General features: G+C 41.6%; 1 protein-coding gene across 1 annotated transcript; it reads left to right on the top strand.

Moving 5' to 3' along the window:
- The first annotated feature begins 54 nt into the window (after positions 1-54).
- COQ10B (coenzyme Q10B) lies at positions 55-24,211 on the top strand. Its single transcript, XM_066232750.1, has 5 exons — positions 55-387; positions 7,487-7,636; positions 13,066-13,258; positions 20,229-20,330; positions 23,195-24,211. Exons 1-5 carry the CDS (start codon positions 209-211, stop codon positions 23,360-23,362), a joined length of 792 nt encoding a protein of 263 aa, XP_066088847.1. The 5' UTR covers positions 55-208; the 3' UTR covers positions 23,363-24,211.
- Positions 24,212-25,365: the final 1,154 nt, after the last annotated feature.

The following is a 25,365-nucleotide window of genomic DNA, read 5'->3' as shown; positions in this document are numbered from 1 at the left end:
CCAGCCGAGGCGGGTCTGTCCGGGCGGGCCGGCGTCCCCTCTGATTGGTCACCTGGATGACGAGAGCATTTACAGTCGGGCGGTGAGGTGGTGGGAGCGTGCGTCAGCTTTGTGCAATCCGGAAGGGAGAAGGGGCGGGCCTGGAGGCTTAAGAGGGCCGCCGATTGGCTGGAAGGCGCCGCAGCCGGGAGAACTGGCCCCGCAGGAGATGGGCGGTGCCTTAAGTTTGGTCCCGGAGGTGGCTACCGGCTTTAGAGAGACGATCATGGCAGCTCGGGCCGGTCAGAAGACCCTGAGGAAAGTGGTCTCCGTTTCGGGATGTCGTCCAAAGTCGGCGGCGGGGGCTGGAGCCCCGATTTCGGCGCAGGGGCCTGCACGGAACGTCAGGTAATACACAACAGGGGGCCCCGCCCGTGGTAGTTTTCCGGGCCTGCTGAGTTGGGAGGACCGAGATTATATTAAATGAGGCGGCACTAGACCGGGAGAGAAAGGGTTTCCTACGTTCTGTATTGGAGGGACTCGGACGCCGTGTTCATCACCCGGGACGGGAGGCTCGCCAGCCTGTCCCGGCCGCCCGGCTGTGTTTGTGTATCTCTGCCCTCGGGAGAGGCGGTGAATCTTCAGCGAAGCAACTTTGGAAGCAGCTGATAGAGCAACTCAGCCTCCCCTGCCTTTGAGCTTTTCCGGTCTCCTCCCCCATGGCTGCGGCTGCTGCGGCTGCTGCTGCTGTTGGAAAGGTTTAACTTTGCGGACGAGGGTTGGGGCTGCTGGGCTTGCGGGAGTTGGTGTCTGGCAGTGAACCCCCTTCGCCTGTCTCTCCTGCGTGCCAGATGACCAGACGTGCTTTCTCAGTTTCTGGTCGAGGTCTTTGCCCCCGCCCTTTGGTTCTTGCAAAACTAAATGTAGCCGACGTAGGAGACTTGGATTTTTTTCCACTCCACTGTAACTTACAGGTCCTGTAACCTTGAACCAGAGTCTGCCTTCGATTTTCCTGCTTGATTCCGTTGTGGTGGGTGAGGGTGGAGAAGGACGTGGAACAGGAAGAATTCCATACTTCCACCACTTAGTTTCTTTTTACTAATGATACTACAATTCGGCTCAAAAAAACCCACAAAGTTATTTCAAATGAAATCAGTTGTAAACAGTACAGGATGGAGGGAGAAATCACACATGTAGTTGAGCTCCAGGACATTTTGATTCTGTGAAGAATGTTTTTAAATGCCAACAACTCAGCCTACTTGTATTTTTAGACATGGTGGTTGAAACTGAAAATTATCTCGTATTGTTTACTCTCGCTTTGAAACTACCTGAAGAAGTAGCTCCAAGCAGAACATACCCTATCATGCTTTAGATCTGCTTCTTTTACTCTTATAAAATGGTGGCTTGCAAATAAACAAAACTGTCCCTTTTAAGAAGACAAATACAATTGTTTTAATGATAAGATTAAAGCTTACATTTCAAGATAAATATCTATTGTTTATGATAATGAAGATGGAGGGAGTTAAAGAGTTCATTGTTACTCAGAAACAGTAACATAGATTCTGGCCGTTTATTACAATTATATTAATGGATTACATATACAATTATATGTAATTATAATAAATATAGTAATTATAGAGTATTACATATAATCTAGTGTTTGAGATGTAATATTGCAAGACTAGTGACAGAAAAGCTGTCCATCTGGTCCAGTTTTTTTGTTGTTTTTCTTGGGATTTTTGTTTTGTTTTGTTTTTCCTAAATTAGAAGCGGGGAGGCAGTTCGACAGACTCCCGCATGCCCCGGACTGGGATCCACCCGGCATGCCCACTAGGGCAGGGGTCCCCAAACTATGTGGCCCCCTGAGGCCATTTATCAGGCCCCCGCTGCACTTCTTCTGGAAGGGGCACCACCATCTCATTAGCCAAAAGCAGGCCCATAGTTCCCATTGAAATACTGGTCAGTTTGTTGATTTAAATTTACTTGTTCTTTATTTTAAATATTGTATTTTTTTCCGTTTTGTTTTTTTACTTTAAAATAAGATATTTGCAGTGTACATAGGGATTTGTTCATAGTTTTTTTTTTATAGTCTGGCCCTCCAACGGTCTGAGGGACAGTGAACTGGCCCCTGTGTAAAAAGTTTGGGGACCCCTGCACTAGGGAGTGATGCTCCCTTAAGGCTGGAGCTATTGTAGCGCCTGAGGTGGAGGCCATGGAGCCATCCTTGGTGCCTGGGCCAACTTTGCTCCCATGGAGCCTTGGCTGCGGGAGGGGAAGAGAGAGACAGAGAGGCAGGAGAGGGGAGGGGTGAAGAAGCAGATGGGCGCTTCTCCTGTGTGCCCTGGTCAGGAATCGAACCCGGGACTTACACATGCCAGGCTGACGCTCTACCCCTGAGCCAACTGGCCAGGTCCCTGTTTTGTTTTGTTTTGTTTTGTTTTGTTTAGTAAGGAGAGAGAGAAGGAGGGGAAGAGCAGGAAGCATCAACTCCCATATGTGCCTTGACCAGAATTTCAGGTCGCCGCTGTATTCACTGTACCACCACAGGTTAGGCCTGGTCCAGTTTTAATTTTATGGTTTAATCATATATATGACAGAATGGCTCCTCATTTTGCTGTTGAAGACACATTATTATTATTATTATTTTTTGAGAGAGAGAGCAGAGAGGGAGAGACAGGAACATTGAGCTGCTTCTAGATGTGCCCTGATCTGAGAATCAAATCAGCAACCTCTGCACTCTGAGACGTCGCTCCAACAAACAGCTATCTAGCCAGGGCTTAACTTTTATTGATTTTTAGAGAGGGGAAAGGAAAGGGAAGCATTTGTTATTCCATTCAGTCATGCATTTTTTTTGGTTACTTCCCATGTGCGCCCTGACTGGGGGTTGAACCTGCAACCTTGTTTTGTGATGATGCTTTTAATCTTAGTTAATCTGCCAGGGCCCAAGACACATTATTCTTTTTTATTTTTTTAAAAAATTTATTCATTAAAAGAGAGGAGGAGGGGGCGAGGAGCTGGAAGCATCAACTCCCATATATGCCTTGACTGGGCAAGCACAGAGTTTCAAACCAGCAACCTCACTGTTCCGGGTCAATGCTTTACCCACTGCGCCACCAACACACATTATTCTTGATAGCATGTGAAAATATATGTGCTATCCAGGGCATTGTAACTATAGTATGCAAACTGATCAGAAAAACAACTATAAGATTGCTCTAAACACAGGTATTTCCCTTATGATTATAGTTGGATTGTGTAAGGATTTCTTTTGACTGGATGAAGGAATGGTATTACATGAATCTATTGCAAAATTCAAAACCATATACAGTGAAAAGTAAACTTCCTAATCAACCAGACACTTAGTTCACCTTTCCAGAAGCAAGGATCTTGTCTTTTCCTTATTCTCTCCAGGAGATAAATTTATCAGAAATCTCTTGATTAAAAAAGAATATGATAGATATCTTTGAAATATGTTCTTAGCATTATTATAAAATCAGATACTACTTGTGATATCCTAGAAAACTTGCAATTCACAAAGCAATCTTGTTTTCCCTGTTATATTATTTCTTGAAATGTTTTGTACAACTAGATACATAAGACTCCTAAAATCTTAAGAGGGGTCAATAAGTTCATATAGTTCATATGTTTGGTTCTTTTCCATTACATTTTAACAAATGGTTATGCAGCATTTAGCTTAACCATTTTTATTAATCTCCATTTCCTCTGGAATAAGCCCATCAACTTTTATTTTATTGATTTTAGAGAGTGAGGCAGGGAGAAAGAGAGACAAGAATATCTAGCTGTTCTTGTCTGTGCCCTAGCTAGGGCTCAAACCGACAACCTCTGTGCTTCAGGATGATGCTCCAACCAAGAGCTATCGTGCTCAGGACTTAATATTATTTTTTAGCTGATTCTTTTCCTTCTCTTTTGGAGAGAGAGAAAGAAGAGAGAAGGTAGGGGGAAGGGAAGCATTCATTCGTTGTTCCACTTAGTTGTGTATTTGTTGGTTTCATCTTGTGTGTGCCCTGACTAGGGATCAAACCTACAACCTTGTTGTTTTGAGATGACGCTCTAACTGAGGAAGCTAACCAGCCAGAGCCTAACCCATTCGATTTTTAAAACGGTTTCAATTGCTCAAAGTTTTTCTTGTGTTATGGAGCCCAAATTTGTCTCCCTCTTGTCTTTTGTTTTCCATTTTGGAGCCTTATTTTCAGGTATCATCCCTTATATTCCCAATTTCTTCAACCATTCTTTGTTTAACATGATTTTCTGTCCTTCCCCAGCCAAACTATAGGGTGTTATTGTCCTTAAAGAAATTTTATGTATATATAAATCATTTTATAGAAATAAAATTTTTGCCTGACTAGGCGGTGGCACAGTGAATAGAGAGTTGGACTGGGATGCTGAGGACCCAGTTTCAAAACCCCAAGGTCGCCGGCTTGAGCAAAAAAAGCTCACCAGCTTGGACCCAAGGTCGCTGGCTCGAGCAAGGGGTTGCTCGGTCTGCTGAAGGCCCGCGGTCAAGGCACATATGAGAAAGCAATCAATGAACAACTAAGGTGTCGCAACAAAAAACTGATGATTTATGCTTCTCATCTCTCTCCGTTCCTGTTTGTCCCTATCTATCCCTCTCTCTGACTCTCTCTCTCTGTCCCTGTAAATAAATAAATAAATAAATAAATAAATAATATTTAAAAAAAAATCAAATTTTATATTTGATAACATAAAGAGATTTCACCAGGTCACTGTTCCCCTTTTTAAAATATTTTGAAGGCTTGATTTAATGAAATAGCAAGCATTTTATTACTTAGACCTCTTTAACAGCTTCTCATTAAGAATAAATACCAAATTGCTTTATCCCAGCCAGTAATTTCCAGCATGATATAGCTTCATCCTGTCTTTCTAACATTATTTCATGGTACTCTCCCTTTGGCTTGCTGTACTACTGCTACACTGTTAGACCTTTTTAGTTTCTGGACTTGCTGCTGCCTGGAATGCCCCCTATCTATGTACATATCTCTCCTCTTCATTTATATAAGTATAGTATAGTATTGTATTATATGTGTTTACGTATAGGTGTACACATTTGTTACATACATATATATACCTGTTTACCTTTTTCTCTCTTTGCATGGTTAACGCCTTCTTATCTATTATGCCTCAGCTGAAATTTAACCTCAGAAGGCTTCCTAGACCACTGTATCTAAACAAGATTCTAATTATATGTCCCCACCACCATTTCAGTTTTGGAGTCCTCACTAGAATGTAATCTTCATAAAATTCATATTTGTTTGTTTTTAATTTAATTTGAATATTAAATTTGGCCCTGGCCAGTTGGCTCAGTGGTAGAGCGTTGACCCTGTGTGTGGATGTCCCAGGTTCAATTCCTAGGCAGAGCACATAGGAAAAGCGACTAGTTGCTTCTTCACTGCTCCCCCTCTCACTTCTCTCCCTCTCCCTCTCTGTCTTTACCTTCCTCAGCCATGGCTCAATTGGAGTGAGTTGGCACTGGGCGCTAAGGATGTCTCTGTGGCCTCAGCCTCAGGCGCTAAGAATAGCTTGATTGCACGGAGCAATATAATACCCCAGATGGACAAAGTATCACCACATGGGGGCTTGCTGGGTAGATCCCAGTAGGGGCACTAATGGGATTCTGTCTCGGCCTCCCCTCCTCTCACTTATTTAAAAAATATATATTGGCCCTGGCTGGTTGGCTCAGTGGTAGAGCGTCGGCCTGGCGTGCAGAAGTCCTGGGTTCGATTCCCGGCCAGGGCACACAGGAGAAGCGCCCATCTGCTTCTCCACCCCTCCCCCTCTCCTTCCTCTCTGTCTCTCTCTTCCCCTCCCGCAGCGGAGGCTCCATTGGAGCAAAGTTGGCCCGGGCGCTGGGGATGGCTCCTTGGCCTCTGCCCCAGGCGCTAGAGTGGCTCTGGTCACAACAGAGCGACGCCCCGGAGGGGCAGAGCATCGCCCCCTGGTGGGCAGAGCGTCGCCCCCTGGTGGGCGTGCCGGGTGGATCCTGGTCGGGCACATGAGGGAGTCTGTCTGACTGTCTCTCCCCGTTTCTGGCTTCAGAAAAATACAGAAAAGAAAAAAAATATATATATATATTAAACATAATGGGGGACACTAATCATAAGTACATAGGTTTCAAATAAATATTTCTATATCATTTGAAGTGTTTGTATTGTGTGCCCATCACCCAAAGTCAAATCACTTTCCATCATTATATATTTGCCCCTCTTTAGTCTCCTTCCCCAGTCCTCCTCCCCATCATGTTGTTGTATTCACCATTATATCCCTACTGCCTAGCACAGGAGAGGAGATTGATAAGTATGTGAACTAATGCATGAATAGTAATGTAAAAATAGTAATAATCTTAATAAGGAAAGGCTAAAAATATTTAGGCAGACAAGAGAATATCAGACACCTGCTAGAACAATTAACATTTGCCTGACCTGTGGTGGCGCAGTGGATAAAGCATTGACCTGGAATGCAGGAGGCACCAGTTCGAAACCTCTGGCCTGGTCAAGGTACATATGGGAGTTGATGCTTCCCACTCTTCCTTCCCCCCCACCACTCTCTAAAATGAATAAATTAAAAAATTTAGAATAATTAGCTTGGCATATGTTTTTATACATGTGTAGAAATGCAGATCAGAAGGTAGAAGGATGACAGAGCAATGGTTCTGACAGGGTCTCCAGATCTCAAAGTGAACCTAATTTCAACTCTTAATAGAGTAGATCAAGAATTAAGGGACCTGGCCCTGGCCGGTTGGCTCAGCGGTAGATCGTTGGCCTGGCGTGCGGGGGACCCGGGTTCGATTCCCGGCCAGGGCACATAGGAGAAGCGCCCATTTGCTTCTCCATCCCCCCCCTTCCTCTCTGTCTCTCTCTTCCCCTCCCGCAGCCAAGGCTCCATTGGAGCAAAGATGGCCCGGGCGCTGGGGATGGCTCCTTGGCCTCTGCCCCAGGCGCTAGAGTGGCTCTGGTCGCGGCAGAGCGATGCCCCGGAGGGGCAGAGCGTCGCCCCTGGTGGGCGTACCGGGTGGATCCCAGTTGGGCGCATGCGGGAGTCTGACTGTCTCTTCCCGTTTCCAGCTTCAGAAAAATACAAAAAAAAAAAAAAAAAAAAGAATTAAGGAACCTCTGTGGATCCAGCTGGGAAAACAACCTGGGTAGATAAGATGAGATGAAAAAATATATGATGAATATTCTAACAAGTGTATGGCAAGATTATGTTGTCACACATGACAACGGACTGAAAACCAACATTTTTGGAGAGATCCCTTTTGTACCAGAAGTTTCTAACCCTAACTATAAGCTGTTATTTTAGTTTTTTTAAAGGTGCTTAAGAAGTTTTTTGTGTGTCTCAGGAATATTGTCCAGTTGCAGAGCCTTCTGAATGAAGTGTGATAGCTACGATCTCTAAAATTTGTGTTTCTTTTTAATTATTTTCCTTTTAATTTTTAATGTCATTCTAAATCACATAATTTTTGTCTTTTTAGATATTTCGATTCCTGTGGTATACTGATGAGCAGAACTCTTCCTCTACATACCTCAATTTTGCCTAAGGAGATATATGCAAGAACTTTCTTCAAAATTGCTGCACCATTAATAAACAAAAGAAAGGAATATTCAGAGAGGAGAATTATAGGGTTTGTATATAATAATATATAGTTCTACTAAAAGAGCACATTCACAATTTTCTGGAGAGTATCATGTCTCCTTTTTTGGATACTCTGCTTATAGACTAAGTTCTGGTTTTTCTAGGTTGACCTTTCCATAGCCCTTGCTTTTTATAAATATTTGTTGTGTGGATATAATTATGTAGTTACTTTATAGGATACACTGAAACCTTAACATGTAAAGGAAATAATTGAGCTGTTCATGATCTACATTTTTGTACACTGTTCTTTTTTTTTTTTTTTTTACAGAGAGAGAGTCAGAGAGACGGATAGAGATAGGGACAGACAGACAGAAATGGAGAGAGATGAGAATCATCAATCATCAGTTTTTCATTGTTCATTGATTGCTTTCTCATATGTGCCTTGACCACGGGCCTTCAGCAGACTGAGTAACCCCTTGCTCGAGCCAGCGACCTTGGGTCCAAGCTGGTGAGCTTTGCTCAAACCAAATGAACCCGGCTCAAGCTGGTGACCTTGGGGTCTCGAACCTGGGTCCTCGGCATCCCAGTTTGACACTCTACCCACTGCACCACCGCCTGGTCAAGCATACTGTTCTTTTCTATAGTGGCAACATTACTAATATATAGGCCCAAATATGTTTATATTGCTTCCTCACATACACACATACATAGATGAATACATAGAAATATAATAAGAGGCTCCTACTATCTAGAGGTTGGCAGACCTCTTGTATAAAGGGGCTGGTAGTAAATGTGTTAGGGTTTTTTTTTTTTTTGAACCATACTGTCCCTGTTGCAGCCACTTAACTCATTGTAGCCCAAAAGTAGCCATAGAAAATAAGTAATAAATGAAAGGGCATGACTATGTTCTGATAAAACTTTATTTACAGAAACAGGCATTGGGCCAGGTTTGGCCACTGATCTAGGGGTATGTGTAGCATAGGACAGAGACGCGGCAGTTCTGCCAGATTAGAAATACAGCATCCCTTCGCAGGGGAACTTTTCTAAAGGTGTCTTAATTCACTACAGGCAATGAAATTAATATGTGAATTCTTGTAAAGGTATATTTTATTCATTTTATTCAGGGTTTTTTTTCTGATTTTTCTGTAATAAAGGACTTACTGCTAACTCAACTTTGTCACTAAATTACACTTATTACTGGCTAGTCTCTGTACTAGTTAAACAGTGACTACTACCTATACCAGGGGTCGGGAACCTATGGCTCACGAGCCAGATGTGGCTCTTTTGATGGCTGCATCTGTCTCGCAGACAAATCTTTAATAAAAATAATAATAACATTAAATATATAAAACATTCTCATGTATTACAATTCATTTATTTCCTACCGCTCATGTTCATGGTTTCAGGTGACTGGAGCCAATCACAGCTGTCCTCCGGGACAACACCAAATTTTTATTGGATAATGCGCAACGTACACGGGTCGTTGTATGGCTCTCATGGAATTACATTTTAAAATATGTGGTGTTCATGGCTCTCTCAGCCAAAAAGGTTCCCAACCCCTGACCTATACAGATAAAACCCAAAAGTTTATTTCCTATGTAAAGGTCAAGTGGGTGTTCCCAGTCCATGGGTAGCAATCCTTTAGTGATTCAGAAACCCAGACTCTATCCAGCTTTTACTTTTATGATTTCTTAGTCATCAGTCTTTTTCTTTATTTTTAATTTTATTTTTCAATTATAGTTTGCATTCAGTATTATTTTCTATTACTTTCAGGTCAACAGCATAAGGTTAGACAGTTATATACATACTTCACAAAGTGGTCCCCCCAATATTTCAAGTACCTGTCTGGCACCATACATAGTTATTACAATATTATTGACTATATTTTCAGTGCTGGACTTTGCAACCCTGTGACAGTTTTGTGACTAACAATTTATAGGGTTTTTAAATTTTTTTATTAATGTTTATTTTATTGATTTTAGAGAGAGAGAGAGAGGAACATTAATGTGTTCCTGTATGTGCCCTGACCGGGGATCAAACCAGCAACAACCTCTGATCTTCTGGACAATGCTCTAACAACCGAGCTATTTGACCAGGGCCCAATTTGTAGTTCTTAATTCATTCACCTTTTTCACCCAACCCCCTGCTCCTTTGGCAACCATCAGTCTGATCTCTCTATCTATGAGTGCGTTTTTATTTTGTTGTACCTTGTTTATTTTGTTCTTTAGATTCATTATGAGTATGTGAAAGTTTACAGTATTCTTGTATTATTTGTTAATTATTGTATTATTTTCCATATGAACAACTGTAAACCTACTTTTGCCCCACCCTGCATGTACCACAACTATTTTATCCACTTGTCTCTCTTAAAAAGATATACAAGAGCTAGTCATGTGTGTGACCTTATCTAAATGCAAGGGTAGAGGAACTGGGAATTGTAATCCATGGTGGGCAACTTTTTCCCATCAACACCACCGAAAGGAAGTGCAGGTCTTTGGATGGCTAGACATCTTTGCCACAACTGGTATCTGTTAAAAAGAGATAATGATTTGCCTGACCAGGCAGTGGCACAGTGGATAGAGCATTGGACTGGGACCAGAGAACCCAGGTTCGAGACCCTGAGGTTGCCAGCCTGAGCATGGGTTCATCCGGCTTGAATGTGGGGTTGCTGGCTTGAGCATGGGATCATAGACATGACCCCATGGTCACTGGCTTGAGCAAGGGGTCACTCATTCTGCTGTAGCGCTCTGGTCAAGGCACATATGAGAAAGCAATCATTGAACTACTAAGGTGCCACAACGAAGAATTGATGCTTCTCATCTCTCCCCCTTCCTGTCTGTCTCCCTATGGGTCCCTCTCTCTGACTCTGTCTCTGTCCAAAAAAGAGAGCGAGCGAGCGAGAGAGAGAGAGAGAAATGACAATAAAATGATAAGAATTAGTGAGTTACATAATCTGTTTTACTTTTTTTTTAAGTCTGCTTTACTTTCGAATCACTAATATCTTTCTTTCACTGTGCACCTGTCATTTGACAGGCATTGCTGAGTGCTTTATATTTATTGTTTCATTTAACTCTCACAGTAGGCATGTGAACTAGGTGTTATTCCCATTTTAGAGATAAGGAAACTGAATCTCAAAATAATAATGTACATTGTGTCATGACTCCCCACCATATTTTATTTATTCTCACGTGCTTCTTTTTTCTCATACTAAAATTCTTTCTTTTTTTTTAAAATTTTTAATTTAATTATATTTTTTTTGTGAAAGAGACAGAGGGAGACAGAGAAAGGGATAGATAGGGACAGACAGATAGGAAAGAAGAGGGATGAGAAGCATCAATTCTTTGTTGTGGCTCCTTAGTTGTTCATTGATTGCTTTCTCATATGTGCCTTGACCGTGGGGCCACAGCAGACCGAGTGACCCCTTGCTGAAGCCAGAGACCCTGTGTTTAAGCTGGTGAGCTTTTGCTCAAACCAGATAAGCCCGCGCTCAAGCAGCGACCTCGGGGCCTTGAACCCGGGTCCTCTGCGTCCCAGTCCGACGCTCCATCCACTGCGCCACTGCCTAGTCAGGCTCTCATACTAAAATTCTTAAAAAAATTTTTTTTTGTTTTAGATTTTACTTTTTGGTTTTTGGAAAGAGGGGAGAAAGAGGAGGGAGAAGCAGGAAGCATCTCCTCATAGTAGTTGCTTCCTTATATATGCCTTGACCAGGCAAGCCCAGGGATTCAAACCGGCAACCTCAACATTCCAGGTTGATGCCTTATCCACTGCGCCACTACAGGCCCAGCATCTCATACTAAAATTCTTTTATTATGAACTGATCTTATCCGATGATCATCATATCTTTTATTTCCCATATTTACCATAAAGATGATATAGCTTCAATTTATTAAGTGCTTATTAAGCATTTTAAACTATGCCAAAACTATTTCATTTAACCTTCAAAAGAACACTCCTGACCTGTGGTGGTGCAGTGGATAAAATTTTGATCTGGAACACTGAGGTCTCTGGTTTGAAACCCTTGGGCTTGCCTGGTCAACGCATACATGGGAGTTGATGCTTCCTTCTCCTCCCCCCTTCTCTCTCTCTCTCTCTCTCTCTCTCTATCTCTATCTCTCTCTCCTCTCTCTAAAATGAATAAATGAAACCTTAAAAAAAAAGAGAGAGAGAAACAGTAGGGGTATTTTTCAGTTATGGATGAAGAAAGTGAATTTGAGAAGTTAATCTACCCAGGGTCACATGGCTTAGTTTGTTTTAGAGTGGATATTTGAAGTCTTTTCTGACTGCTGCAAAGTTCATTCCTTTGGCCACTTGCTGCACCACGTTTTTAACCTTTGTAGACTACCGTTTATAGCAGTTAGCTTCCATGTTACAAAGTATCAAACTTCCTGGGACTTTTTTTGGCATTTCTTTCAAAATGAAAACCTGGAGAAGGTAGGTTTTTCTTCCCGCCATTCTGCTGTGGGCCTTATTTCATGATTATAAAAATTGATTTACACATATGTAAAGACCTATTCTGTCATATTCAGAAATACCCTTTTGTAATTTAGATTGTGGTGGTTTAAATTACTTTATCATTTTGAGGTGAATTGTGTTTTATTTCTTTTTTTTTTTAACACTGCAACTCCTGGTGGGAATTTTTTTTTAATAACGTTAAATCAGCCTGACCAGGTGGTGGCGCTGATAGAGCATTGGACTGGGACGCAGAGGACCCAGGTTTGAAACCCCGAGGTCGCTGGCTTGAGCGCAGGATCATGGACGTGATCTCATGGTTGCTGGCTTTGAGCCCAACGTCGCTGGCTCGAGCCCAGATGTCTCTGGCTTGAGCAAGGGGTCACTGACCTGGCTTGAGCCCCCCAGTCAAGGCACTTAGGAGAAGCAATCAACGAACAACTAAAGTGTCACATCTACTATTTGATGCTTCTCATCTCTCTTCCTTCCTCTGTCTCTCAGTCTCTCTTAAAAATATATATATATATTTATATATATTGTAAACCTCTCTGCTCTAAAGTATAAAGTTGATCTTTTAAATAACTGATAGAGTTCCACAGTGTAGGTGTACCAGAATTTAATGCCTACCAACTGGTAAACATTTAGGTGTTTTCTCTCAAACTCGCAATTTTTAAATGCTGGTCACTAATTAAAATAGTAAAAACTATGTCTGCAAGCACATTCACATGTGGTCTGCCAGATTATGACCTCTGCTATATATGCATTTAGCTCCCTTTTATTTTGTGTTACTTTGAAGTCATTCATTTCAGAGTATGAATGATTCAACATGTGTCCCAAATGATTTATTGCCATATTGGCAATAAGGTTTTTTTTAATTTATATTCAGTTTAAAGTATATGTATATCAGATAATGGCATATATTTTGCAACATGAAATAAAATAATTTTAAATACATTTTTTTTAAAAATTTATGTATACCATATAACTAAATGCAGGTAACAGTTCTTTTTTTCTTTTTTTTTAAAGTTACTCTATGCAGGAAATGTATGATGTTGTATCAGGAATGGAAGATTACAAGCATTTTGTTCCTTGGTGCAAAAAATCAGAAATAATATCAAAGAGATCCGGATACTGCAAAACACGTTTAGAAATTGGGTTTCCACCTGTGTTGGAGCGCTACACATCAGTAGTAACCATGGTGAAACCACATTTGGTAAAGGTAATAATTGTTTTTTTTTTTAATATTCCCCAAGTATTGATTATATAAAATGGGTTAAAGTGTAATCACTTAAAAAAAGATTTTCCTAACCTAATAGAAGAGGAGGGGGGAGAAGAAACCATACTAGTATTATTACCTGTTTTATACAGTATTATCATTATTCTTTCCATATAAAAATTTGACTAGAATAAGGAACTGAGAAGCTTTTTTTTCCCCTTTTGTTGAAGACTACTGACTTGCAGGAAATATTGGACCACTCAAGTGAGAATTTTTTTTTTATTTTTTATTTTTTTTGTATTTTTTCTGAAGCTAGAAACGGGGAGGTAGTCAGACAGACTCCCGCATGCGCCCAACCGGGATCCACCCGGCACGCCCACCAGGGGGGTGATGCTCTGCCCATCCAGGGCATTGCTCTGTCGCGACCAGAGCCACTCTAGCGCCTGGAGCAGAGGCCAAGGAGCCATCCCCAGCGCCCGGGCCATCTTTTGCTCCAATGGAGCCTAGGCTGCGGGAGGGGAAGAGAGAGACAGAGAGGAAGGGGAGGGGGAGGGGTGGAGAAGCAGATGGGCGCCTCTCCTGTGCGCCCTGGCTGGGAATCGAACCGGGACTTCCACACGCCAGGCCGATGCTCTACCACTGAGCCAACTGGCCAGGGTGAGAAATATTTTTAAGTTAAAGTTTGCACTGTTTTTTTAAGTGAAGGAAGGGAAAGTTGTTATAGGATGAAGAAAGCTAGAAAAGATAAATGTGGAGAGTATAAACGTTGTGGTTGTCCTGCCATTTTACCAGGTTCTGAAATGCCAGGTGCTGTTACATACATTGTGTTAACCATCTTACCCTTGTCAGCAGAGGGTACCCAGATTCAGCACAAAAAAGCAGAATTTCATAGAGTAGTACCCATTACTTTTTTTTTTTTTTTTTTCCTGAAGCTGGAAACGGGGAGAGACAGTCAGGCAGACTCCCGCATGCGCCCTACCGGGATCCACCCGGCATGCCCACCAGGGGCAATGCTCTGCCCACCAGGGAGCGATGCTCTGCCCCTCCGGGGCATCGCTCTGCCGCGACCAGAGCCACTCTAGCGCCTGGGGCAGAGGCCAAGGAGCCATCCCCAGCGCCCAGGCCATCTTTGCTCCGATGGAGCCTTGGCTGTGGGAGGGGAAGAGAGAGACAGAGAGGAAGGAGGGGGCGCAGGGGTGGAGAAGCAAATGGGCGCTTCTCCTATGTGCCCTGACCGGGAATCGAACCCGGGTCCCCCGCACGCCAGGCCGACGCTCTACCGCTGAGCCAACCGGCCAGGGCCTTGATATAACTTTTAACTTAATATGTTGTGAAAAGAACTTTAAAAAAAATCTCATTTTCTCCCCAACTTTCTTTTCTTTCTTGGCTTCTTAATACAAGCAGAGTTGTTAATTATTTTATCACTGCTCATGGGCCCATCTACACCCGCACGCTGCTTCCCCCACACACATACGTGCACCCACACTACATTTAATGTTCGGGAGTACCATACATCTTAAAGTTCCATGACTGTACCATACGGTGCTTATTCAATGGCTCTATGCCTTTGCATATTCACTCTCTTCTACCTATAATGAACTTAATTCCTTGCCTATTTATCTGTCAAATTCCAGCTCTCTGATGATGCTTTCTCCCTTTACTTTCATATAATCAGTTCTACCTCTAATTCCTCTACACTTTTTACATGCTTTGTCTTTTACCACTCTGTAATATAATTTATTTCTTAATATAGATTTCTGCTTGACAAGATTGAGCTATGTGAGAGAAAGAGAAGTCCTCTTTTTCATCTCTGTATCCTCATTACCAATACTACAATGATAAGAGTAATGAAGGCTCCTTTTTTATGAAGATCTCATTACTATGTTCCTGGGTTATTGCAGACCTAGAGATTCTCATAAAGTCTTGGAAGCTTTCAACACTGTTGAGGAGGGATGAAACGATATGAGGAAAAAAAAAATCATAACATGTATTAGATGACTGTTGCTAGTTCAATTTTATGAAGCTATGAGAAATTAAGAGCCTTACACAAATTCACAGTTTGATTCCAAAACTATTTTTTCCGTTAAAATAAGCCGCCTCACTTAATGTGCTAATTTATTTTTTTTAAATACACTAATATATAACTATATATGCTCAGTTTTCAATTATCCCTTGGTTCAGGTTTTTTATTTTAATCCCTAATACATATATGTAACATACAATAAAAATAATAACCAAGGGAGGAGCAGAAGCCATGTGACATTTTCTGTGAATTATTAGCTTCCCCAAATGTGCTTTGACTTAATTTGTCAGTTATGATATGTTAGGCTACATGAATCTGTAATGACCTAAAGCCCTTGAAAGTTTTGTGCAGATTTAATAGATAAAACAGTTCAGTGAATCTTACTGCCTACTTCACAACAGATACATTTTCTTTTTTTCTTGAGAGAGTTAGGAAGGGAGAGACATGAGAAGCATCAACTCGTAGTTGTGTGACTTTAGCTATTAGTTCATTGATTATTTCTCATATGTACCTTAACTGAGGGGGGGAGGTGTCAAGACACATCAGTGATCCCTTGCCCAAACCAGTGATCTTTGGGCTTCAGCCAGCAACCTTGGGATCATGTCGATCTTGTGCTCAAGCTAGATGAGCCCATGCTCAAGCCAGCAACCTTGGAGTTTCGAACCAGGGTCCTCAGCTTCCCAGGTCGCAGCTTTATCCACTGTGCTACCGGTCAGGCCATAACATAAACATTTTAGATGGCAGCATAGTTTCTATGGTTGGGGCAATTCAGTCAGAACAACCAATTGGAAGTCATCATCATAGCGCCTCTACTGTGTTCGGTATCCCTACTGTTGGGAATGAAGTCTTTGGCAGTAATGTCCCTACCAAAACATACGAGTAAAGCCTGACTCAATGTGTAGAGCGTTGATCTAGGATGCTGAGGACCCAGGTTCAAAACCCCAAGGTTGCCAGCTTGAGTATGGGCTCACAGCTTTAGCACAGGGTTGCCAGCTTGATTATGGGATCATGGACATGATCTCATTGCCCAAAGCTATGGCTTTGAGCCCAAAGTTGCTGGCTTGAGCAAGGGGTCGCTGGCTCTGCCTGAGCACCCACCCCCAGTGGCTCACTCCCTCATCCCCATGAAGGCACGTATGAGAAGCAATCAGTAAACAACTTAAGTGCCACAACTACAAGTTGATGCTTCTCATCTCTCTCCCTTCCTTTCTCTGTCTCTCTTTCTCTCTCTCATGCACACGTGTGTGCACGTAAAAAATAAAAATAAAAAATATCTATATATACCAGTAAAAACTTGAGGGTGCTGAGGCTAGATGATCAGTTTAAGTACAACACTGCCACATTTTGTGAAACAGTAATCAGAGAAAGGAGCTATATTGTATCGAGTCTTAGCAGCAGCTATTTAAGCTACTTTGTTAAATTTCCTATAAGCTTCTTGTGTGATTGTAAGAAAGGTAGAATGTATTATCTTAAAATTGGTTAACTGAAATAGTAAGATTTTAATACAGACTTTTGATGCTCTTAAAAACTAGCTGCCCAGCTGACCAGGTGGTGGTGCAGTGGATAGAGTGTTGACCTCAGATGCTGAAGACCGAGGTTTGAAACCCTGAGGTGGCTGGCTTATCCTCCTTGAGTGTGGGATCGTAGACATGACCCCATGGCCACTGGCTTGAGCTCAAAGTCACTGTCTTGAGCAAGAGGTCACTGGTTCAGTTGGAGCCTCCCCCCATCAAGGCACATATGAGAAAGCAATTAGTAAACAACTAAAACTGCCGCAACTGTGAGTTGATGCTTTTTGTCTCCCTTCCTTCCTCTCTTTCTCTGGAAAAAAAAGAATAAGCTGCTCATTATTGAACCATAATTTTTTTTTTTTTTTTTTTACAGAGACAGAGAGTCAGAGAGAGGGATAGACAGGGACAGACAGATAGGAATGGCGAGATGAGAAGCATCAATCATTAGTTTTTCGTTGTGCATTGCAACACCTTAGTTGTTCATTGATTGCTTTCTCATATGTGCCTTGACCACGGGCCTTCAGCAGACCGAGTAACCCCTTGCTCGAGCCAGTGACCTTGGGTCCAAGCTGGTGAGCTTTTGCTCAAACCAGATGAGCCTGCGCTCAAGCTGGGAACCTTGGGGTCTCGAACCTGGGTCCTCGGCATCCCAGTCTGATGCTCTATCCACTGCGCCATTGCCTGGTCAGGCTGAACTATATATTTAAGCCCAACCTTTTGAAGAAAATTTTCACTTCTCCCCAGTGACTTAACATAGTCTGATAAATTCATCTATTAAAGTAGTATTCTAGCCTGACCAGGAGGTCGCTGACCCAAGGTCGCTGGCTCGAGCAAGGGGTTACTCTGCTGAAGGCCCACGGTCAAGGCACATATGAGAAAGCAATCAATGAACAACTAAGATGTCTCAATGTGCAACAAAAAACTAATGATTGATGCTTCTCATCTCTCCGTTTCTCTCTGTCTGTCCCTGTCTATCTCTCTCTCTCTGTAAAAAAATAAAAAAATAAAAATTAGACATTTAAAAAAAAAGTAATATTCTAATGAATGCTCTTTTACAATGTCTAAATCAATTTTAAGACATTCACTGGTTTCCATATTTAAAATTAAAATAATATTTTTATAAACATGTAAATAGAGCATTTCTTCTTTCTTAGATTTTATTTGTTGATTTTTAGAAAGAGAGAGAGAGAAAGGGGAGTAGAGAGGAGTGGGAAGCATCAATTCCTACTAGTTGCTTCTCATATGTGCCTTGATCGGGCAAGCCTGGTTGAATGCTTTATCTACAGCAGTTTTCTTCAATTCAGGCTGAGCATTTCTCTATAAATAATTGTTGGTATGAATGTAGTTGACCTATGTAATGAGTCTACCATGTTCCCATCTGATAATTGATTTAAAAGTGTTTAGATGAAGAGGAAGTGAGTAATAAACTGCAAATAGCTTTTTTTTTTTTAACTCTTTGGCTCCCAATTTGAACTATCTGTGGAGAGATCCAGATATAATCAGAGAAACTGTGTTTAGAGAGGCTGTAACTAGAAAAGAAAAAGTGGCAGTTTACTTTGGGGGAAATGAATTTATTTATGCAAATCCTTATTTTGCTAATCTGTAATGCATAGCATCAGGGGAGGAAAAGGGTAAGTTTTTTTTTTTTATTTGAGAGAGAGAAACCTCAGTTTGTTGTTCTACTTTTTATTTATGCATTCATTGGTTGATTCTTGCATGTGCCCTGACCAGGGATCAATCTTGCAACCTTGGCATATTGGGACAATGCCTCAGCCAACTGAGCTACCCAGCCAGGGCTCAGTGTAAACTCTTAAGGGAATGAGTTATCAAAGAGAAAAGGGACTTAATCATTTATTGGCTCCAGTATATGCCAAGAGTTAAAAACTTAAGGTTTAATTGAGGAGGGGGGTGTAGACTTTGAAATAGGATTTTCAAAATTGTCTGCTGATGAGGAAAAGTGATATATATTCTTGAGGTCAGTTGTCTACTAGTATAATAAGGCCCAGATAGCATTTTAGGATAGTAAATAAAGAAGCTGAACTTCATTCAAAGTTTTCACACTGCAGAAGGCAACTTTTTGGTGGGTCTCAGTCAGCATTTTTTTTAGTGATATAGAATGGAAAATAAAATATTCTACACGTTATCAGTAAGTATTGTATATCAGTGTGTACACACACATATAAAGTAAACCTAAGCACTGAAGAGATTAGAGGTCAGAAAGCAGTGGATCAGGCACAGGAGTCATGGCCAGACTTGCATAAAAACTGGAAATAAAGAATAATGAGTAGGCCTGACCAGGTGGTGGCGCAGTGGATAGAACGTCCACTTGGAACACTGGGGACCCAGGTTCAAAACCCTGAGGTCAGGGGCTTGAGCATGGGATCGTAGACATAACCCCATAGTCACTGGCTTGAGCCCAAAGGTTGCTGGCTTGAATCCGAAGGTCACTGGCTTGAGCCCAAAGGTCGCCAGCTTGAGCAAGGGGTCACTGGCTCAGCTGGAGTTCCCTGTCAAGGCTCATATAAGAAAGCAATCAGTGCCTGACCAGGCAGTGGCACAGTGGATAGAGCATTGGATTGAGACGCAGAGGACCCAGGTTTGAAACCCTGAGGTCGCGGGCTTGAGCCCAAGGTTGTCACTGGCTTGAGCAAGGGGTCACTCGGTCTGCTGTAGCCCCCGGTCAAGGCACATATGAGAAAGCAATCAATGAACAACTAAGATGCTGCAATGAAGAATCGATGCTTCTCATCTCTCTCCCTTCCTGTATGTCTGTCCCTATCTGTCCTGCTCTCTGTCCCTTTCACAAAAAAACAAACAAACAGAAAGCAATCAATGAACAACTCAAGTGCCACAACTACGAGTTGTTGCTTCTCACTCTCTCCCTTTCTGTCTGTCTGTCTCTCTCTCACTAAAAGAAAGAAGGAGTAATGAGTTAAGGAAATGTGATTGAAAAGAGAAGAATCTTTGGGTAGGAAAGAAGAAACAGAATTGTCATAGGGGTCTGTGCTAGAAACCTTAGAAATATTTTGGCCATCTCATATAGTGCTGCATCAAATTGATATTATACTCATTTTACAGATTAAGGAAATATGATTCAGGGAATTAACTTGTTGAGGATCACTTATATATGGCAGAGCTGGAAATAAACTTCCAGAAAATCACTCCCTGTTTTGCTGTTGGAGGAGAGAACTAACTCTTTAAGTAGCACAGTGGGTGATAGCAGTGGAAGAGAACTGGCAATCTTGAGGATCCCAGAGGAAAAGAAGCGGCTTATATTGGCAGGAGGTCACTTCCTTGTACCAAGCTAAAAATGAGACGTTTTTATCACCTGTGTTCTGAATATAAAAATATTTACTTTTCAAAGAAGTCATCGTCAATACAGATTCTGGACAATCTGAATGGTGTTTTATTGCAGTTTAATATTTTCATTTTGTTCTAGGCATCCTGTACGGACGGGAAGCTTTTCAATCATTTGGAGACTGTTTGGCGTTTTAGCCCAGGTCTTCCTGGCTACCCAAGAACTTGTACCTTGGATTTCTCAGTAAGTCTCTTATAAAGCCCTTGATTTGTTCCAAAAATCAGGTAAAGTTGGTAAATGAGGAATAATCCATTTATTAGAACCCAGATGCCATAATTAATAATAATCTTATTCATATAGCAGTTACTAAAAGATACCTTTTTTAAGTCTCCAATTTTTGAGTATTCAATACCTTTTTTATACTAACTTGATAAGAAAGAATACTAATAAATCTTTCTATTTTGTTTCTTGAGTCTTTTTTTTTTTTTTTTTACAGAGACAGAGTCAGGAATAGACGGGAACAGACAGACAGGAACGGAGAGATTAGAAGCATCAATCATTAGTTTTTTATTGCGCATTGCGACACCTTAGTTGTTCATTGATTGCTTTTTCATATGTGCCTTGACCGTTGGCCTTCAGCAGACCGAGTAACCCCTTGCTCAAGCCAGCGAACTTGGGTCCAAACTGGTGAGCTTTGCTCAAGCCAGATGAGTCTGCACTGAAGCTGGACACCTCAGGGTCTGGAACCTGGGTCCTCCGCATCCCAGTCCAACGCCCTATCCACTGCGCCACCACCTGGTCAGGCTGTTTCTGGAGTCCTTGAATAATCATTCCTTTTCTCTTTTCCAGTTTATACTAGGCCATAGATTATAAGACACATGCTATGACTTTACTGCCAATTTAATAATGATTTGTTCACACCACATGAAATTTACACATCTCTATCTTATGATGCAAATATATTATTAATATCTTGGGACTAAGGTATTTTTTTATTCACATCACCTTAGCTATAGAAAATTTAAAGCCACTTTTGGCTTTTTCTTTGCCGAGAGAATATATGTGCTCTCTATATTTGCAACTTAGGCATTACGTTTTAAGAAATGATCATAATTTTGATTAAATTCCTATATGCTATTTTCAGTCTGGAATTGCTTTCATTAAAATGTTAGTGGACAGGCCTGACCTGTGGTGGCGCAGTGGATAAAGCGTCGACCTGGAAATGCTGAGGTCGCCAGTTCAAAACCCTGGTCGCCTGGTCAAGGCACATATGGGAGTTGATGCTTCCTGCTCCTCCCTCCCCCTTCTCTTTCTCTCTCTCACTCTCTCTCCTGTCTAAAAATTAATAAAAGAAAAATTAAAAAAATATATATATATTAGTGGACATTGCCTGACCAGGCGGTGGCGCAATGGATAGAGCATCGGACTGGGATGCAGAGGACCCAGGTTCGAGACTCTGAGGTCGCCAGCTTGAGCACGGGCTCATCTGGTTTGAGCAAGGCTCACCAGCTTGGACCCAAAGTTGCTGGTTTGAGCAAGGGGTTATTTGAGCAAGGGATTACTTGCTGAAGGCCCACAGTCGAGGCACATATGAGAAAGCAATCAATGAACAACTAAGGTGTCGCAACAAAAAACTGATGATTGATGCTTCTCATCTCTCTCCATTCCTGTCTGTCCCTATCTATCCCTCTCTCTGACTCTGTCTCTGTTAAAAATATATATATATATATTAGTGGACATTAATGGGACAGTGGGGAGATTTGTGTAGATTAGATAATAGCATTATTATCTAGTAGTATCAACTCCCTCTGTTAATTTCCTGGTTTTAATAATGGCACTGTGGGCCCTGGCCGGTTGGCTCAGTGGTAGAGCGTCAGCCTGGTGTGCAGGAGTCCCGGGTTCGATTCCCAGCCAGGGCACACAGGAATCGATTCCCAGCCAGGGAGAGGAATCCCCCTCTCCTTCTTCTCTGTCTCTCTCTTCCCCTCCTGCAGCCAGGGCTCCATTGGAGCAAAATTGGCCCGGGTGCTGAGGATGGCTCTGTGGCCTCTGCCTCAGGCGCTAGAATGGCTCTGGTTGCAACAGAGTGATGCCCCAGATGGGCATAGCATCGCCCCCTGGTGAGCGTGCCGGGTGGATCCCGGTCGGGCGCATGTGGGAGTTTGTTTGACTGCCTCCCCATTTCCAACTTCGGAAAAATACAAAAAAATAAAATAAAATAATGGCACTGTGGTTATAGAACACATTAAAACAGGGAAATCTGGGTGGCAGGCATATGAGAAATCTTTGTATTATTTTTGCAGCTTTTTTATAAACCATAAATTATTTCAAAATAAAACTTTTAAAGCTTGGTGGGGGAGGGGAGTAAAGAGGAACAAATATACAGTAATGGAAAATGATTTGAGTTTGGGTGATGGGCACATAACACAATCAACAGTTCAAATGCTATAGAAATGTTTACCTGAAATCTTTGTATTCTTATTGATCAATGTCACTCATTAAATTTAATTTTCTAAATAAAAATAAAAAAGGAATAAAGACTGTAAGTCTAGCAAAAAATAACAGTGGATATTGGTCCTTAAAATGCTGCTTCTCAAACCTTGCCTTGAACTCTATCTTGAGGGGATATAAAGTTCTAGATCACTGTCTACTTTAATATTGAACCACCTGCCCCATCTGTTTTGTGAATCAGTCTCATCTTCTTGCTGCTACTTCTCTTGGGAATAACCTATCAGAAGGATCACTTCCCTTTGTTATTTCCTATTGTGATGTAGGATGGATCTAAAAGGGACCCATTAATAAGAAGCCAGAGTAAAAAATGTAGTAGTATTCAAGCAAAGCCTTTTTCCATTTTTTTAACTCAATAAAAGCAGGCTCTGCCTTGAAATGAGACACATTGGTCTTGTTATTATGCCAACATTTGTGCTGGCAGTAAATATGACTCACTTTTCTGAGATGTATTTAAAATCTCATCTAGCTAGACCCATATAGCTCTGCCTTAGACACTGGACCAAGTAGTCCACTTCACATTGTGAACACCACTACCCTAAGTAGAGATTTAGTAAAAGAACAATCTTCCTCGATTAATTATTAACATTTTCCTACAGATTTCTTTTGAGTTTCGCTCACTTCTACACTCTCAGCTTGCCACTTTGTTTTTTGACGAAGTTGTAAAGCAGATGGTAGCCGCCTTTGAAAGAAGAGCCTGTAAGCTATACGGTCCAGAAACAAACATACCTCGGGAATTAATGTTTCATGAAGTTCATCAGACATAACGGGGAGAAAAGAACTGGAACTGGTCACCCATTTGTAACTTTAGTTTATTCACTTTTAGAACCTGCTTTTATCATTTGCTTTCAGAAGTCAGAAAGCATTTGTTCAACCCAGCTTTAATTATAAACCTGCACCATTGAAAATTTGCACTTGAAATGGAACCACATGTACATAGATTTCAATCAAGTATAATTCAAAGTAATGTGTACATTAGCCTATTTACAATAATGGGAAGCCGTCACTACTGCTAGAATACTGATACCACTCTTCTGAGCAGAAATTGAAATTTTAACTTTATCACTTAACCTGAAAGAGGTTAGTTGAGATACTCATGTATTAACCATATCACGTTTAAGTTATTAAATTCAGACTATTTATAACTTATTGTCATAGGGCCTGCCTCATTGGGTTAGGATAGTTGAGTAGTCATCATACTTAACAGTAAAAACTTGACTTAAAAGTACTGTTAATGAAGGTTCCTTGGCACTTTTATTTTTAAATTGTTCATATGGGTAGTAGGAGATAATTCAGTGGTGGTTTAGTGAATTTAGCTCCCTGACAAACTGAATTTTTGGTGAGTGGTCCAGAGCTTTTTTATATAGTTTGCATCCGTCTCGCAGGTATTTTGACTGCTGTTTCAATAATGCTGATTGTGCATCAAATTGTGTCTACAGCAGTGAGCAATAGGTGAAGATAAGTTGGTTGATATATCTCCAGCACCATGCACCGTATTTTCTATTTATTGTGTGTACTCACTTTCAATAATGTATTTCAAACTGATATTTTTGTAAACAAATCAATGTAAGGACTAAAGTGGTAACTTAATAAAGTTAATTTGTTTATTTTTTGTAGTTATTTTGGTTATTGAAATCTGTCAGAATGTATATTTACATAGATATAGTAAAGTTTAATTATAGCACTTATGTCTTAAAAATACTTCCAAAGAAACAAATCTGGACAAAATTCAGTCTTCTTTTATTCAGTGTTGATCTTCCCTTCCTTCACTCCATACCCAACAACCCTCTTGCATTACTTTCCAATTATTGTGCTATTAACTTTGTTTCCTTAGATCAGTAAGGGACCTCAATAATGAATTCCCTACTAGCCCTGGCTGGGTAGCTCAGTTGGTTAGTAACCCATCGACCTGATACACCGAAGTTGCAGGTTCAAGCCAGTCTTTTTGGCCCTGGCCAGCTAGCTTAGTGGATAGGGCAAGAGCCCGGCATATGGACATCCTGGTCAGGACACACAGAAGCAACCATCTGCTTCTCTCCCTCTTCCTCTCCAGCAGCCAGTGTTTCGATGGGTTCAAGCGTCAGCCCCAGGCACTAAGGATGGCTCCGCTGTTCAGAGCAAGACAGCCTCAGGAGCTAATAGCTCTGGGGTTGTCTGTTGGTTCCTGGTGGGGCACACGTGGGAGTGTCTTATCTCCCTCACTTAAAAAGTTTTTGAGTGGCCAAGTTAAGACCCAGATCCTCCCCCCCCCCCCCCCCCCGCAGTACTTCTTTTGATGGAAATAACCCATACTTAACACTTTACTATTCTTCAGAATGCCATAGGTCAGTTCATACATTCAGAATCTTGGTTGGGATATAACTGGGTTGATATTATGGTAGCATGTAAATGGTATTTTGGTGAGGTGCCCAAATGTTGCCTTGATCTAGCCATCCTTTTGACCCATGAAGTTCCCCAAGTTATGTTCAAACCTCAGTCATAGTAAGTGGTAGAGACAGGATATAAATTCAAGCATTCTGTCTCCAATACCTACATCTTGGGTTTGCTTTCTCTAGTACAAAAGTCCAGAGGCCATGACCTGTATTATCTAATAACCAAGCGCAGCCTGACCTGTATTATCTAATAACCAAGCGCAGCCTGACCTATGGTGGTGCAGTGAATAAAGCGTTGACCTGGTACAGTGAGGTTGCCAGTTCAACTCTCTGGGCTTGCCCGATCAAGGCACAAAGAGGAAGCAACTACTGCAAATATAGGCTTCTTGCTTTTCCCC

This window comes from Saccopteryx bilineata, chromosome 5 (genome assembly GCF_036850765.1).
Source record: "Saccopteryx bilineata isolate mSacBil1 chromosome 5, mSacBil1_pri_phased_curated, whole genome shotgun sequence".
In the NCBI taxonomy this organism is placed as follows: domain Eukaryota; kingdom Metazoa; phylum Chordata; class Mammalia; order Chiroptera; family Emballonuridae; genus Saccopteryx; species Saccopteryx bilineata.
Note: the sequence above shows the minus strand (reverse complement) of the source record. Positions and strands in the feature narration are given on the sequence as shown.